This window comes from Camellia sinensis, chromosome 5 (genome assembly GCF_055761805.1).
Source record: "Camellia sinensis isolate YWXY chromosome 5, ASM5576180v1, whole genome shotgun sequence".
In the NCBI taxonomy this organism is placed as follows: domain Eukaryota; kingdom Viridiplantae; phylum Streptophyta; class Magnoliopsida; order Ericales; family Theaceae; genus Camellia; species Camellia sinensis.
The window spans coordinates 142,073,202-142,089,981 of NC_138965.1; the positions used below are offsets into that span (position 1 = coordinate 142,073,202).

The following is a 16,780-nucleotide window of genomic DNA, read 5'->3' on the forward strand; positions in this document are numbered from 1 at the left end:
CTGGCATGTGTTTTTCTAACAACTCAAGAATTTTTTCAACTTGATTCTCCACTTTGGTTAGACGTTTGTCATCCTCATCTTGCCTTGTGTCCTTGTGGCCTTGGACCAAAAGGGCATGAATTTCAATGACTTGTTTCTCAACTTTAGCCAATCGGGAGTCATCATTCTTGTCAATTCTTCCCTGGCTAAGAGTTACTGCATTGGACTTTTCACCAATGTTAGGCAAAGCCACCTATTCACAGATATACAATAACTTGTTAATGTCACAGGTGTAATGTAAATTGAGCTATAATTATAAAAAGTCATGTGTTGTAAATATTTACCTCAACATTTAAATATCCTCCCAAAGCTTTAATTTGATTCAAACCCTGCTTAATTTCTGAATTGCCCCAATAGGATAAGCGAGGAATGGAGTTGGAAGTAGCCACCAACTCCCTTTTGCGAGCAAATTGTTCCAAGTAAAATAACTACATGGGAAAAAAAATCAAAAAAAGAAGTCATTTTAATGTGTGTTAGACAATATACAATAAAAAATAATAGATGAAATAATTACACATCAAGGGGAAGTACCATTAGAAGAAGCAAACAGCCGCACATAGCAGACCGCTCTTTGACCTTGGCAATGGCAATGCGGTCGACAAGAAAATCAAGGGTGTGCTTTGCCCAATTGAATTGACTGATGGACTCAACATTTTTAACCATTTTAATGAATGATTGGTGTACGCCTGCCTTTGTGGTGGGGCACAAGAGGGCTCCAATGATGTATAAGACAAATTTCCTTTTAAATTCAATTCCAGCATCTTTTGTTTCAAGCAGATAAGATTTCAAAGATGTGAGCGGAACAAATTTATTCTTCATCGCAATTTCATCACATAGGTTTGTAATTTCATTTACGGACTCTGTTAACTTCACGGGTAGACCATTGGAAGGTAATCCCATCAACTCATGAACATCTTCTACGGTGAGAAGCATTCGAAGACCGTGGACATTCAATGAATGAGTTGAAGGATCAAAGTTCTGAACTAACCAATGACACAAGTCATGATCTATGTACGTGCACCTAAGGCTTAGGATGCCATGAAACCCCATATCACTCACTGCTTGTTGTTGTGCTTTGTCCAACCTTCTAATAATCTTACAAATTGATGTAAGCTCAATTCGGGTTTGAATTTTTACTTTTGGAGGCTTTTGTTGGACCACAGTTTTTAATTGGGCATATTGTTCAGATTGCAGCTTTCCCATTTGTATATACTTATTTTTTTCTTCTTCAGGAAGTTGATTCCATTTGTCCCCAATATCCTACATTACATGCATAAAATCATATGAACAATTACATACAAGCTTACAAGTACAAAAGGAATACTACAAACAACAAGAATACGTTGCACTTACCTTCACGTCTACTTTCATTTGGGTTTTTTTTAACTCCATTGATTGTTCTTGGCTATAAACATATGAAAATGAATATAAGAATTCGTATAATGGAAAATATATAACTACATACAAATAGATATTAACGAAATACCAAAAGAAAATGAATGGAGTGATCGGGCGCTTTGGAGGATCAGTCGGCTTATCCATTAGGCTTCAATCAGAATTCCTTGTAAAGAAAGACAAGAAAAATAAACTCATAATATCTTTGATTAGGAAAAAAAACAAACAAACAAAAATCTTAAAGGTTATAGTACATTCATCAAATGCACGACATGCATACATGAATGGATTTGTTTTATAATAATGTAGTTAACAAAGACTATGTTTCCAATGTAAAAAGGAAAGACACTAAAAAAAATTCTAATCATAAACAAAAAATGATACCCCAGTAGCTTAGGTCACATTAGCATAAAAAATAGATTAAAGAAGTTAATTTTTTTGGACAAAATTTGTAATTTGGTAAGGAAATTTTTTTGTCGCAAAAAGGAGCCAAATATTTTGGCACCATACGAATTGATAATAAAAACGACATTGTTTTTTATTTTATTTTTGGGACTATTGTAGAAAAAAAATAAAAAACGATGTCATGGTTATGTATAGCTCCTTTGCTCCTTCAAGTCTCACTTTAGGTATACAGTCAGAAGGTTGAATATCTTTATTAACTGGTTTTACTTGCTTTGGTTTTAGCTATGTTGTGGTTCACTTTCCCATATTTTATCTTGCTAATTTTTTTTTTATTCTCTGCATGGGTTTGGGGATGGCTTGAACCACATAAAGCAATTGAAAATTATAAATGTTTAGGAAAGCAATTTGTTGGGATTCTGATATTGTGCAGTTTGTTTGGATGGGTCTCCCCCGGCTTACCATCTTGATAAGGGGTTTGGAGCAGGAATTAACAATTGGTTGGTTCATTTTGAGGTTGGTCCTTCATTTACCATTTTGTTTTACAATACAAAAAATATAGCGATCCCAGGTTTACCCTTGTTGTATAGTGAGCCGGACATGTGTCCGTGGATGTTGGTAGTTGTTTATTATCTTGTTTACATCCTTTCTTACTTTGTATTTGAGTTATAGGATGTGTTGAGCGGTTTTGTTTCAGGTTGGTTGAGTTTAGAAACCAAAACTAGTTGCCCAGATTTTTGGCCTGTACGCTCGAGCGGAGGTGTTGGCGCTCGAGCGTAGATTACATCCATCCAGTATCTTGTTGTGCAGTGTTGTGAGCTCGAGCGTAGGGTTGGGAGCTCGAGCGGAGGCCTGGTTCTGCAAAAGTGCTGGGCGAGTGCATTCTGCGCTCGAGCGGGAGGTTGGCCGCTCGAGCGGAATTCTGTGAGTGGCCGCTCGAGCGGGGTGTTTTACGCTCGAGCGGAAGACTGGGTTTAAATCCCGAAGTTGTGACTTTCCAAATCACTTTTTCACTTTCTCTTCTCTCTCTTACTTTTCCAAAATCACCATTGTTGAGCCTCTCACTCTAGACTCTACCTTCTCTCTAGGTTTTGATCTAGTAGGAGTGATTTACTCACCTTTGGCCTTTACAAAAAAGTTGTTGATCGTCGAGGGCTTCATTTTAATCTGAAAATCTCGGGTTTTGGAGCACGTTGAGTTTTGTCTTCTTCTCCCTTGGAGCTCCGAATTTGAGGTAGGGATAACCTACTCCTCTCTATGGGTTTTGTCTTTAAATTTTGGTATTTTGAGATGTTGGGCTTGGTTTAGTAATTTTGTGAAAGTTTGGGGCTTTTGTGTAATTTTTACAAAAGTTGGGGTTTTATTCATAATAAACCTAGATGCATGTTTGGCATAGAAAAATGGAATGATTGTTGAATCATTGATGAAAATGGAACCTAAGGGTTGAAATGGTAATTATGGAAAATGGCCTAATTACATTGTTTAATTAATTGGGATAATTAATTGGTGAGAAATGAGGAAATGAAATGTTGATTGAATATCCATTTGTGCATTTATTTTCTGTTTAGAAATAACTGCTTGGGCTATCGGTGGAGGATAGTCGTGATTGTTGTAGACAATGCATGATGATTAGGTAAACTGAAACTAATCAATGGAAAGTGTCATGGAACTTGACGGTTGATAGAATACATTAATTGTGTGTATTGTGTGATTGTATATAGAACCAATGTGTTTATATACGTTATGTGTAGAGGAGGAGATAGGGGATGTACTCCGCGGTTTAGGGGAAGATAGGGGATGTACCTCTAAACCGGATAGGTATTGGGAGGAGATAGGGGATGAACTCCGTAGACAGAGCTCATATGCTTGTCTAGAGAAGTGAAGATAGAGCTCATATGCTTATCTTTGTGAAGTGTGGATACAGCTTGTGTGCTTATCTGTGGATATTGTTGATATACATATCTGTTGTAGAATGTGGATACAGCTTGTGTGCTTATCTGTGGATATTGTTGATATACATATCTGTTGTAGAATGTGGATACAGCTTGTGTGCTTATCTGTGGATATTGTTGATATACATATCTGTTGTAGAATGTGGATACAGCTTGTATGCTTATCTGTGGATATTGTTGATATACATATCTGTTGAGAATGTGGATATAGCTTTTATGCTTATCTGAATGTGAGATATAGTTTTTATACATATCTGTGGAAATGATGATAGAGCTAGCATGCTTATCTGTTGAAAAAGGGAAAATGAAAAGTAATTGGGACTTGTAAGTCGTTGACATAAATATGTAATTTATGTGATTGTATCAGTGTTAACTAACTATCAATTGCTAATGTTTTAGTCATTGTCCATGGTTGGTTTAGTGTATTTCTACTGGGCTGTGGCTCACCCTATATGGGAATATCATTTTCAGGTACAGGAAGCATGCCACCTCCAAGGACATAGCTTGGAAGGCTAGAGGCGGACATAGTGTAGTTGTTTTACTTTTGATGTATTACATGTAACTTCAAGCCAAGGGCTTAATGTGTAAACGAGTTAGTACTCTTTTGTTGAAACCAAGTGTTAACTTGGAAAGCTGTAAGCCCGTAGGGCATTTTGTTTTGATGTTAACATGTAATACTTATGTAATGAAACTCAATGAAATAAAGGAATGTGGTTAGTTTATATGTAAATGCTTGTCTTATTTTGAGGGCGTTACAAAAAATGATTTGTTTGTTGTTAAGAAGATGATTGAAAAGAAAAATAAGAATTGTGAAATCATATAAGATACCCAATTTTATGCAGTTTTATTGGAAATTGAATTGAGAACTGATTTTGATTTTTTTGAAATGCCAATTTTCTAGTGTATTTAGGACATGAAAATGTAGTCTGATAAGGGGAGGGGAAAATGTAATCTCTATTACACCCTTTGTTACTTGTCACTAAGTAGATTGATGGTGGAAGGAAATGAAGTTTGTACAAAGTGCTTACAATCCCTCCAGATATAAATGTAGAATATACATCTTTTATCTATCTATTTGGGATGATACAGTAGGAGCTTGAAATGTAGATTTAATGAATTTGGATCCATACCTGTTATATTAGCAACCTATATATATATTTGCATATAAAATTTACTAAAATTAAAAACCGAAGAAAAAAATGGGAGCCAAACAGGGGTAGTTAATATCAATATGCTTCAAGAATTATATAGAAGCTTAGCTTCAAGGATTATATACTGTCTTATACCAGTATAGAGAACTAATTATAGAAGTATAGTAGTGTGTTGAATATTTTCTAAACTAACCGAGCAGGATGTCGAGCAGCCGAAGTGATGTCGCAGCCGAAGTGAACAACGGTAAGAGTGGTCAGAGTGATCCACGGGAGCTCTGATGAAGGCAAAAGCTGAGAGAGGAAAAAAAAAATTCAAGAAGAAGTTAATAATACTTTTCCATATATCTATAGATTGGTTTGTGCAGACGTTAAAAAATTCAAGAAGTTTAGCTTATTTTATGTTTGAATTCAAGTAAAAGAAAAGAAAAGAAAAGAAACAAAGTGCATGTACTTAGAAGCTCAGCCTCAGTTTCTGCATTGAAACAATAGGTGATTTTCCTATCTCAGAAATTGTGGTAAGAGAGTTGCTCGGATTATAAAGGAAGGGTTGAGATTGAATTGTCGTATTGTGAGTCCTTGCATAGAATGAATATAGACAACATTTTGATATTTATAAATATAATAAACATGTAGTATTACTAAATAATAAAAGGCTTATCTTAGGACGAACTGGAAAATTGAAACATTTAAAGTTTGACTTCTTTTGGCGTTCTATCCGTCTTAATTGATACGTGTAATTTGTAGGTAATTACCGGTATATAAGATTTACTACTTGGTAAGGTTCCAAAAAATAAAAAAATAAAAATCCCATTTCCTCTATCTCTTGACACCTTGCTTAAATCCAAAGACTATCACATTCATTACACACAAATCTCAAAAAATGAGATGAAGCAATCACAATCTCTCTCTCTCTCTCTCTCTCTCTCTCATATTCTTGAAATGTCAATTGGCATGGGAGTTGTGTATCTAATTATACTATCTCTGTTTCTTGGATCAACCAATATTGTGAAAGTTGCTGCTGCTCTACCGTGTGATGACGACAGATGCAAAACTGGATCATGCAACAGCACTGGCTACTGTATTTGCAATCTTCCAGACCCTTCCACCATTTTAGATGGTGATCAACCTTTCCAAGGGTAAATCTAACTTGCCTGATTCATTCAAACTCATATATATATATATATATGGTTTTCAATGGAAGTTTTCATACAACACTTAAATCATTCTTGTGCTAGACACCATTATAAGAAAATATTGAAATTCTTTAGCAAGATTTAAAAAAATAAATAAATAAATGGAAGAAGAAGAAAAATGTACAACATGTAGTATTGCCAACATTACGTTTATTCTAGTATAATTTCATCTAGAATGAATGCAGTGCTGCCAACACTATATTTTGTGCAATTTTTGAAACTATTTCTCAATTTATAACCATATGATTTTCAATGGAAGTTTTCATACCAACTTGAATCATTAATGTACCAAACACCAATATAAGAAAATCTTGAAATTCTTCAACAAGCACTTTTTTGGTATGATATATAATTAATAATGTTATAAACATAAATTTGTCATACAAAATTATATTGAAAAAATGCGGCCTATATCACATTCATTCTAATAGAGTGTGACTCCTTTCAAAATAAATGTCATACTATCAGTATTAATATTGCATTTATTTTGATAGAATGTGACTCTATCCAAAATAAATGTAGTGTTGTTGTATTTTATTAGTTTTTTTTTTTAAAGAAAGAATTTTGTCTCTATACTTGATGCTCATTGTTTTTTAGTTGATTAGATTCATGGAATTGAAACATCATGGAACTTCTTGTGTTCTATTGTTTTGATTAACAGGGGGAGGTTTTGTGATGAGGAAATGACAATGTGTGATGGGACTAACTCATTTTGGTGTGGAAATGGAGGGACTTGCGAGGAGATAGTTCAGGGTGAGAGTTATAAATGCCAGTGCCAAACAGGGCATAGTGGAGAGCACTGTGAGCTTGCAGGGGCACCATGTGGTGACATTTTCTGTTTCCATGGAGGTGCATGTTTGGTTGAGAATGATGTCTGTGACTGTCCCACTGATTAGAAAGGAAGCATTAATTGCTCTCTCCCAACCACAACCCAAATAGGTCCTTGTTTCTCTGCCTTCTCTATCATTTGTTGCGAATTTAATTTTTTTTAAGTTGTGTTTGAATTTTAAATTTTGAAAAGATTTGAGAAGAGAATAGAAAAGAGAAAAGAAATTTAAAACTTATATTTAATTGGCATTTCACTTTTTTATTTTTTCACTACACAACAATTTTCAAGATTCTTGTGTTTTGAGATTTTTACGAAATTATTCAAAAGATTAAGGACTAAGAAATACTACTGATATAAAATAAATCACATAATGATATACAAATACTCACATGTTTATGGATCTCACACAAAATGGGAGCCACAAACATGCGAGTGTCTATCCATCATGCATTAGTAACGTTTTTAAAATTAGAACGAAAATGTATGTTATTATTATATATTAAAATGTTATGATTTGTTTTTCATGGACATTAATTACAAACCATTGCAGATTCTACAACAAATTCAATTGGGTTGCACCAACAAGAAAGCAACAGTGATGTAAATGTAAGTATATATGAGGCATACATAAACATACCATGAATTTGCAAGAAATAAAAGGATTTGTGCAAAGATTTGTAAATGAAAAGAAAAAAAAAAATCTTCACAAAAAAAAAAGAAAAAAAAAGGGATTTGTGAATGAAATAGAGAATGAATTTTTTCACAAAAATCTCTTCCTTATTATTTTCTCTCAACAAATTGCTTCACAAATTCAAAATCCAAAAATAGTCCAAAATACACAAAGACCCCAAAGAGATAACTAAAGCATGCACAAAAGATTTGCCATGACTGCCAAAAAAACTTCAATATTGTCGAAATTTTAAAATTGACAATAATATTTTTTAATTAATTTATTTATTTATTGTCAGACTCTTCCATCATACCTTTGATTTCAACACACTCACGCACATCTTCTGTGTGTGTGTGTGGCTAACGAGAAAGCAGAGGAAAATACAAAAGAAAGGAAAATTGAAAACCCCAACCCATAAAACACCATAAAATTTGCAAACCGTATAACTCAATAAGCATTCAAGATCCAATAAAATCTGCACAAACCATCATAACTCAAATCTGCACACACCATAATAACTCAAAAATAAATCTGCACACACTAAAATCTGCACACCATAATAAAATCTGCATAACTCAAACCATATAACTCAAAAACACAAAAACAGAGCAAGGAAGACAGATGTTACACTGAGAGAGTGGTGGTCCCGACGCCAACGTGTGTAGTGATTACTTTCATTTTAAGACTCAAACATGGTTAATTATTTGCAGCGAACTATTTGTGAAACATAATCGTTGGTGATTTTTGATTGTTTAGAGATAACTACTTTTACCTAGATTTCTATACTCTTCACAATTTCTGTCAAACATAGAGACAAGTCACAATTCGAATTAGAGTGTAACCAGATGGGTACATTTTGAAACAGTACATTGCTGAACTGTGATAATGATGCATCATTTTTAGTGTTACTTTAATGGCTATTGTGTGGATATTGTGAGAGAGAGGAAACATATTCAATGCAACGGTGATAAACACTTAGTATCACCATCCGATGACATGTTACCGTCTAGAGCACCGTGTATATGTTGCGGTTACTAAATTAGTATGAAAGATGTAATATCTTAAAAGTGGGGTTTACTATCCATATGTAATTGTATCATTAGTTGGTGATGGCATGTGCCAATAGAGCAAAATGGAAATCTAACCACATATGCATGCCCACATACTGCCACTAATCACTATGTGCATGTACTTTTAGCCTTTGGGAGTCCTCACCAAAACCAATATAATAGATCACATTGTTAGATTCTCATTTTATTTTCAATTTCTTCTCCATCCTCACATCAATCCAATCACACAATTGGTTTTGGTTCGATTTTCGCTAGAACCTGTCAAATTACTGAAAAGATTTTCTCTTTGCATTAAAACATGTTATGAAAAAGTTAGTGCAATAGCATAATCTTTCTGTACCTTTGAAGATCTTTACTAGACAAACTGTGATGGGCAGTTTAAGGTCATTACCAGGACCATAGGGGTATGAGGGTTGTAAATTTAATTCAATCAAACTAAGTAGCATGGACATGGAGGGAAGCCATGTTCATATCAGACATGTAATGGGGACTAACACTTCTTAAACACTTCTAAAAATGTATCCATCATAACTCAAATCTGCACACACCATAATAACTCAAAAATAAAATCTGCACACACTAAAATCTGCACACCATAATAAAATCTGCATAACTCAAACCATATAACTCAAAAACACAAAAACAGAGCAAGGAAGACAGATGTTACACTGAGAGAGTGGTGGTCCCGACGCCAACGGGGCTGGTGGTCTTCGGCAATGGCTGAAGCTCCAGCTATGGTGGAAGAGAGGAGGGAGGAGAAGAGAAGAGCAAGAGCAAGAGCACGACCCAGAGAGGGAGGCCAACTGGCTTCAGGACTGTTGGACTTCTGACTTTGCTCTGTTGGGTTTGGTAACCTGGTACACGACTGAAAGAGTGGTGGTCCCGACGCCAACGGGGCTGGTGGTCTTCGGCAATGGCTGAAGCTCCAGCTATGGTGGAAGAGAGGAGGGAGGAGAAGAGAAGAGCAAGAGCAAGAGCACGACCCAGAGAGGGAGGCCAACTGGCTTCGGGACTGTTGGACTTCTGACTTTGCTCTGTTGGGTTTGGTAACCTGGTACACGACTGAGAGAGTGGTGGTCCCGACGCCAACGGGGCTGGTGGTCTTCAGCAATGGCTGAAGCTCCAGCTATGGTGGAAGAGAGGAGGGAGGAGAAGAGAAGAGCAAGAGCAAGAGCCCAGAGAACTGGCTTCGGGACTGTTGGGCTTCTGACTTTGCTCTGTTGGGTTTGGTAACCTGTTACATCGGTTGCCTAACTTAAGAGAAAAATTATTTAATAACTTAGTTATGACCTGGTTATGAACTAATATGGTATAAATAAATAATTAAATATAACTAAGTTATGAGTTAATATGGTGATAGTTATGACTAATATGGTATAGGTTATGATATAAAATCATATAAGTTCATAACTAAATGTATGGTACACCAAAATGTACCATAGCATCACCCTATACACAATACATAAACCTACAACCTCTCCATGAATGAATAAAATAATTATAGAATAAGGATAGAACAAAGAAAGAAGAGAAGAAAACCTAAGAGGGCTAACCTTTGATGATCACACACAACACAACACACCCAAAAGTTCTTTGATTGCAACATCTTCTTCTTCTTTTTTCCTTCTCTCAAACCTTCTCCCGTGGCTGCTGTGTTGTTGCCCTATGTGGTGAACAAATAATAGAGTAGGGTTTGTGTTTATTTTATTTTATACTAGTAGTGGGCACACATAGGTCAAATAAATAAATAAATATACAAAATATATGTATAAGTTATATGTAACTCAAATGGTAGGAGTCTTATATATTAACCTTGTGGTCTAGAGTTCAAGTCACACCCTCCTCTCTATATATATATTTTTTATAATAAATCATTAATTAAAACATCCTCCAATAATATTTAATTTGCACCTTAGAATTCACCACAAAAATATTTGAGATTGTAATATTATTATTTAATTATTTACTTAATTTTTATATTCGGGTTCTCACAAAAATCATACGTGAACATCATCTAAGGTGAAAGTCGGATTCTTACAATTGCCAAGGCAGCAATGCAAAAATCAGATGAAGGCATCCTGGATCAGGAACAGCAATAAAAAAAAAAAAAAAAGGCAATTTAAAGGTCTCAGTCAGGCAAAATGAACTTAGAGGATACAGGAAATACCTCCGGACAATATTCCCCAAGAGGACTACCAAATTTCCTGGCCAATCCAAAGTCCGCAATCTTCACCACGGAGCCTTCGTGATCTACCAGCAAATTGTCAGGCCTCAAATCACGGTGCATAATTTTGAGCTCATGACAGTACGCAAGACCTGAAAGAATTTGACGCAGAAAATTCTGCAAAAGGGGAAAAAAAAAAAAAAAAAACCCAGAAGAGGAAGAAGTTAAGCGACACATCGTGAGGTTACAAACAATCAGCGCATAGAACATAATATGGAAAAGATCTATTGATCCACCTTTATTCTTTGTTTATTCTTAGATTTCTTGGGAAATTTCTTCATGAATTTCTCCAGATCATAGTCCAGATATTCAAAAATCATGTAGTCTTCTTTGTCAGTGATGGGTATTGCTTCCAGCAACCTGTTAACCGAGGTCCTGTTAAGTATATAAGTGAAATATATAAAGTACTAATGATTCAATCTATCTATCTATAATAATAATAAAACAAAAACAATAAAAATATGAAAATGAGACCTATTTATCAAAGGGTGTGTTCAGTCTCTTAGATTTTTTCGGAATTAAAGGATGCCACATAGTCCCCTCTTTCAAGTTTCAACAAAAATACAAGCAAATTAGGACGTTTTTTCTTGTCAGACGTGATATGAAAACATTATCTAATTGGTGATATCACAGGTTAAAGTGCCTATTTAATTGTTTGTACGCGTGATCATCGCAAAGCTAGTGTTAATTATCCAAAAAACCTGTGTGTCTATGTGCCAACGTGCTCACACACAAAAGCATAGAAACATCGATCAGATTTTTAATGGATTTTTCGTAATCAGAATTCCAAGGAGATGACTTACTTGACAATGTTGGCATGTTCCATCTCTTTCAGCAGATAGATTTCTTGCATTATTGTACTTGGGACACTGCTGTGCAAGTCCTCCGAAGCATACACCGTCTTTATAGCTGTAGGACAATCTTCACTGTATTTAAATAGATTAAATTCTGTTGTGTACAAAACAACAACAAGAATAAAAGAAATAGATAAAAGGAGAGAATTTGTTTGATTACAAAAATCAAACTCGAAATAAAAATAAATAAATAAAACTACAGATTTTATTTTGTTACAAAAACAAAATTAAAATCTGATAAAAACAAATAAAGACAGAACAAAATTAAACAACTTACTTGGTTAATTTATTTGAATAACTTTTCTGATCAAGTCCAGTGTTTAACACTGTGTCCTTAAGACAGATTCGTCCTCTCCACGGTGCTTTCAGAATTTGGACGTCTATCTCCCAGGATGAAATGATCTTACCACAAACAATAGCAGCACTACAAATTGTTTGCCTTACGAACACACTAAGTGTTTACACTCTTTCTTTCGGAAATAAAATGCAGCAAGATGAAGAATATAATTTGCAGAGGATGGAGTACGAAAAATCTGAGTAAAATCCAAATGGGAGGCTAGTCTATTTATAGATGTTAAGGTGGCTTTTCGTTTTGAATTGAACAGGTATGAAACCTGTTAGATTCAAATTTAAACAGATTTGAATCTGTTTATTCAAACAGATAGAAACGGGAAGGGCCCTGTTTGGATGAACAATAAATCCAAAACTGTTTAATTCTGTTTGAAAACGGGAAGGGCTCTGTTTGGATGAGCACTAAATCCAAAACAGTTTAATTCTGTTTGAAAACGGGAAGGGCCCTGTTTGGATAAACAATAAATCCAAACCAGTTTATTGAATTCTGAATTTTATTTTAATTAAAAATAAAATAAAATTCAAATGTTTTTGGCCCAAAAAGATTAGAAGCCACACACCCGCGCCCAAGCCCAGCCCGCCCGACCGGACGGACGGACGGCGGCGGCGGCGCGCGCGTGTGGGGTGATTTTTGGGTCCAATGGGTCTAGCCCATTTTGCCCATAACCTCTCCCTCTAAAACACTTGGGTACCCCTTGGGGCACACCCCAAGTATCTCACCCTAAGCCTTATAAACCCTTTCAAAACTTCCCACCAAATCAATGTGGGATAAGCCAATTTACAACCTTAAGGAATTTCCACCAAAACTCCATTTCCATGGAGCACACTTTGGCTTCAATTTCCCATTCACTCGGTAATGGTTTTGAGCAACCAAATATACCACGTGAATCACAACGCGGCATAGAACGCGTTACCACTTTGACCCAAGTAAATCGACACTTGGGGCCCACCTAAAAAATAGACCGAACTTAGGAAAAAATTCTGGTTTTATCCAGAATTTTATAACCATTTCCAACAATCCCCCACATGAATGGAATTTGATGACAACGGAAACGCAACAATATGCAGACTTTAACGAAAGAGTATAAGTCGAAAATATCTTGCATCAGGATAGGTAGTTTTCGGCTTTGAACCTTCCCTAGTGATAACCTATCGGACTTACTGGCTAACCAATGGACGCGATGCCTTGAATTGTTCAGCCGTTTGTGTAAGCCAAGACAATAGATTTCACACAAAATATCTTCTAACACATCGTGGTTCTCACTGTTGTGTTCATTTTGGCCTTGAACGCGCCTGGTTTTCATAAGTGTTTCTAGAGAATTTAGCCTCTTCATTCTCATAGAACCGGCCCCAGTTCAACACTCATATAGGTGATACTTATTGTGAGTATCTCCTTATACTCGTCTTGATTTTATACCTTAATCAAGATATAAGTAATCATTAAAAGCAAAGCTTATCCTTATACCCCTGCATACAACATATGTTGCAGATATCACTCTCACCATAGGAATGAGTAGAGAATTTTTAATCCCTTGGTGATTTCTGGTGAGCCATACATAACTTAGTTGTCCCTTTGAACTTAGTTCTTGGGATCTCCAGTCATATAAGTAGGGTTACCATTATGACGACTCTTATGTAATAGGCTTTAATCCCATCCCCTTCGATGAACTATACACTAGCTCTTTTGTCAAACCTTTTGTTAACGGATCCGCAATATTCTCTTTAGATTTTATATAATCTATTGAGATTATTCCGTTTGACAACAATTGCCTTACGGTATTATGTCGACGACGAATATGTCGTGACTTACCATTATACATATGATTATGTGCCCTGCCTATTGCAGATTGACTATCACAATGAATGCAAATAGCTGGCACAGGTTTTGGCCACATTGGAATGTCTTCTAAGAAGTGACGAAGCCATTCTGCTTCTTCTCCTGCTTTGTCCAAAGTAATGAACTCGGATTCCATTGTGGATCGTGCGATGCAAGTTTGTTTCGTGGACTTCCAAGAAACAGCAGCGCTGCCTAGAGTAAAGACATATCCACTAGTGGATTTTGAATCTTTAGTATCCGATATCCAATTGGCATCACAATAACCTTCGAGTACTGCTGGATATCGAGTAACGTTCAAACCATGATCACGAGTAAATCTTAGATATCTAAGAACTCGAATGATCGCTTTCCAATGGTCTGCTCCAGGTTTACTAGTGTACCTACTCAATTTACTGATAGCATAAGCTATATCAGGACGAGTACAATTCATTAGGTACATTAGGCTTCCAATGATTTGGGAGTATTTTAACTGAGACACTGCATCACCTTTATTTTTTGATAAATAAAGACTGATGTCTACAGGTGTTCTAGCTAAATTCAAATCATCCTTGATAAATTTATCAAGAATTTTCTCAATATAATGAGATTGAGATAATGCATATCCGTCAGATGTTTTAGTAATTTTCATTCCTAATATAACATCTGCGACCCCCATATCTTTCATATCAAATCTTTTGTTAAGCATCTGCTTAGTTGATTTGATCATGTTTTGACTGCTTCCGATGATAAGCATGTCATCCACATAAAGACAAACTATGACATATCATTGGTCAGTGTTTTTAACATAGACGCATTTGTCACATTCGTTTATCTTAAACCCATTAGTAAGCATTGCATGATCAAATTTTTCATGCCATTGCTTAGGTGCTTGTTTTAATCCATAAAGGGATTTTACAAGTCGACAAACTTTCTTTTCTTGCCCTGATACTACAAACCCTTCGGGTTGTTCCATATAGATCTCTTCATTTAGATCACCGTTTAAGACAGCTGTCTTAACATCCATTTGATGTATTTCTAAATTAAACAACGCTGCTATAGAAATAAGCATGCGAATGGATGTTATTCTTGTCACAGGGGAATATGTGTCAAAATAGTCCAGACCTTCCTTTTGTCTATAACCTTTAACAACAAGTCTTGCTTTATACTTATCAATTGAACCATCTGCTTTCATTTTTCTCTTGAATATCCATTTATATCCAAGAGGTTTAGAACCTGGTGGAAGATCCACCAATTCCCAAGTATGATTTTGCATAATGGATTCAATTTCATTATTAACAGCCTCTTTCCACAAAGGTGCTTCAGGACCTGTCATTGCTGCCTTAAAGCTTTGAGGTTCATTTTCTAACAAGTATGTCAGAAAATCTGGACCAAAGGATTTTGATGTTTTTGCTCTCTTACTTCGTCTTGGTTCATCATTAGTTAAATCCTGTTGGTCGAGACTATTACTAGTCTCTTGTGTTTGATTGTCATTAGTCTCTTGACTTTGTGTACAATCATAAGTTCTTTTCTGTGAACTTAATTCCTGTCCTTTCTTGTAAGGAAAGACATGTTCAAAAAACACAGCATTCCTTGACTCTATAATAGTGTTCACATTTATATCAGGTATATCTGATTTATAAGTCAGAAACCGATATGCACTACTATTCTGAGCATAACCAATAAACACACAATCTACTGTTTTTGGTCCAATCTTAGTCTTTTTAGGAACAGGTACTTCAACTTTTGCCAAACACCCCCACACTTTTAAGTATTTGTAGGAAGGTGGTCGACCTTTCCACAATTCATAAGGAATACTTTTGGTTTTCTTGTGAGGTATTCTATTAAGAACATAATTAGCAGACAATATTGCTTCCCCCCACAAGTTCTGTGGTAAGCCTGAACTTAGTAACATGGCATTCATCATTTCTTTTAGGGTTCTATTCTTCCTTTCAGCAATTCCATTTTGCTGTGGAGAATAAGGGGCTGTAGTTTGGTGAATAATGCCATGTTGTGCACAAAATTCATTTAATGGTGCATCATATTCACCACCCCTATCACTTCTAATATAAATCAATGAATTTTAAAACAAATTCAAGAAAAAACCAAAATAATTATGACTACTCAAGTCATAATTAATGTTTTGACAAAATCATATCTTCATAAAAAATTTTGCCTAAGAATCAAACAATTCAAAAACCCATTTGATTGTATACATTCTTGCAACTCAATAACAAATAAATGTCACTGTCATAAAAATATTTGTGACAGAAGAAGATTAAATTATCTCAACTAATGCAAGAGATACACCCCCATATTAATAAAATGGTTCATGGTTTAACAAATTCTACTACGCAAGTAAAATAATTATTAATGACATCTCATGTCACATAATTCAATAATCAACATAAAAATTTCTTAAATTACTTCCCAATTAAACAGACCGATATAATTACATACATCTTCATGTTTAAATTTCTTTGGTGTTTAAACACCCATTCAAAATTGATTAGAAATATTCAAATTAACCTGCTTATGTCCAAAGTCGACATAACAATTTATCATTCCAAATCACTTGAAATTATTGTTAAGAAATAACTTGAGTTGATATCATACATGCATATCAAACGCATCAACTAAAAATAATGAATTAACAAAATAAATTAATCATGCACGATCCTATCACTTGCATCATGAAATAAAAGGATTCTCAAATCATAAATAAAATCCAACGCATTTAAACTTTAAACTTCAAAATGAGAAAACATACCTTCATTTAATCAGTTTGATTTGTACATAAATAAACAAATTAAATATGCATTAAAATGTTCTTCTGA

The 16,780-nt window shown here is 35.1% G+C and overlaps 1 protein-coding gene and 1 long non-coding RNA gene across 2 annotated transcripts; both read right to left on the bottom strand.

The window, feature by feature from the left end:
- Window positions 1-1,062: 1,062 nt before the first annotated feature.
- LOC145790889 (uncharacterized) lies at window positions 1,063-1,691 on the bottom strand. Its single transcript, XR_014330232.1, has 3 exons — window positions 1,526-1,691; window positions 1,393-1,444; window positions 1,063-1,299 (listed from the first exon to the last, which is right to left on the bottom strand). It is a non-coding gene; the product is annotated as an uncharacterized LOC145790889 (long non-coding RNA).
- Window positions 1,692-9,630: 7,939 nt separating this feature from the next.
- Window positions 9,631-11,778, bottom strand: LOC114298428 (cell division control protein 2 homolog 1-like). Its single transcript, XM_082872163.1, has 4 exons — window positions 11,729-11,778; window positions 11,162-11,300; window positions 10,869-11,042; window positions 9,631-9,951 (listed from the first exon to the last, which is right to left on the bottom strand). The coding sequence occupies exons 1-4, from the start codon at window positions 11,776-11,778 to the stop codon at window positions 9,631-9,633; spliced, it is 684 nt and encodes a 227-aa protein (XP_082728289.1).
- Between the last annotated feature and the right edge of the window lie 5,002 nt (window positions 11,779-16,780).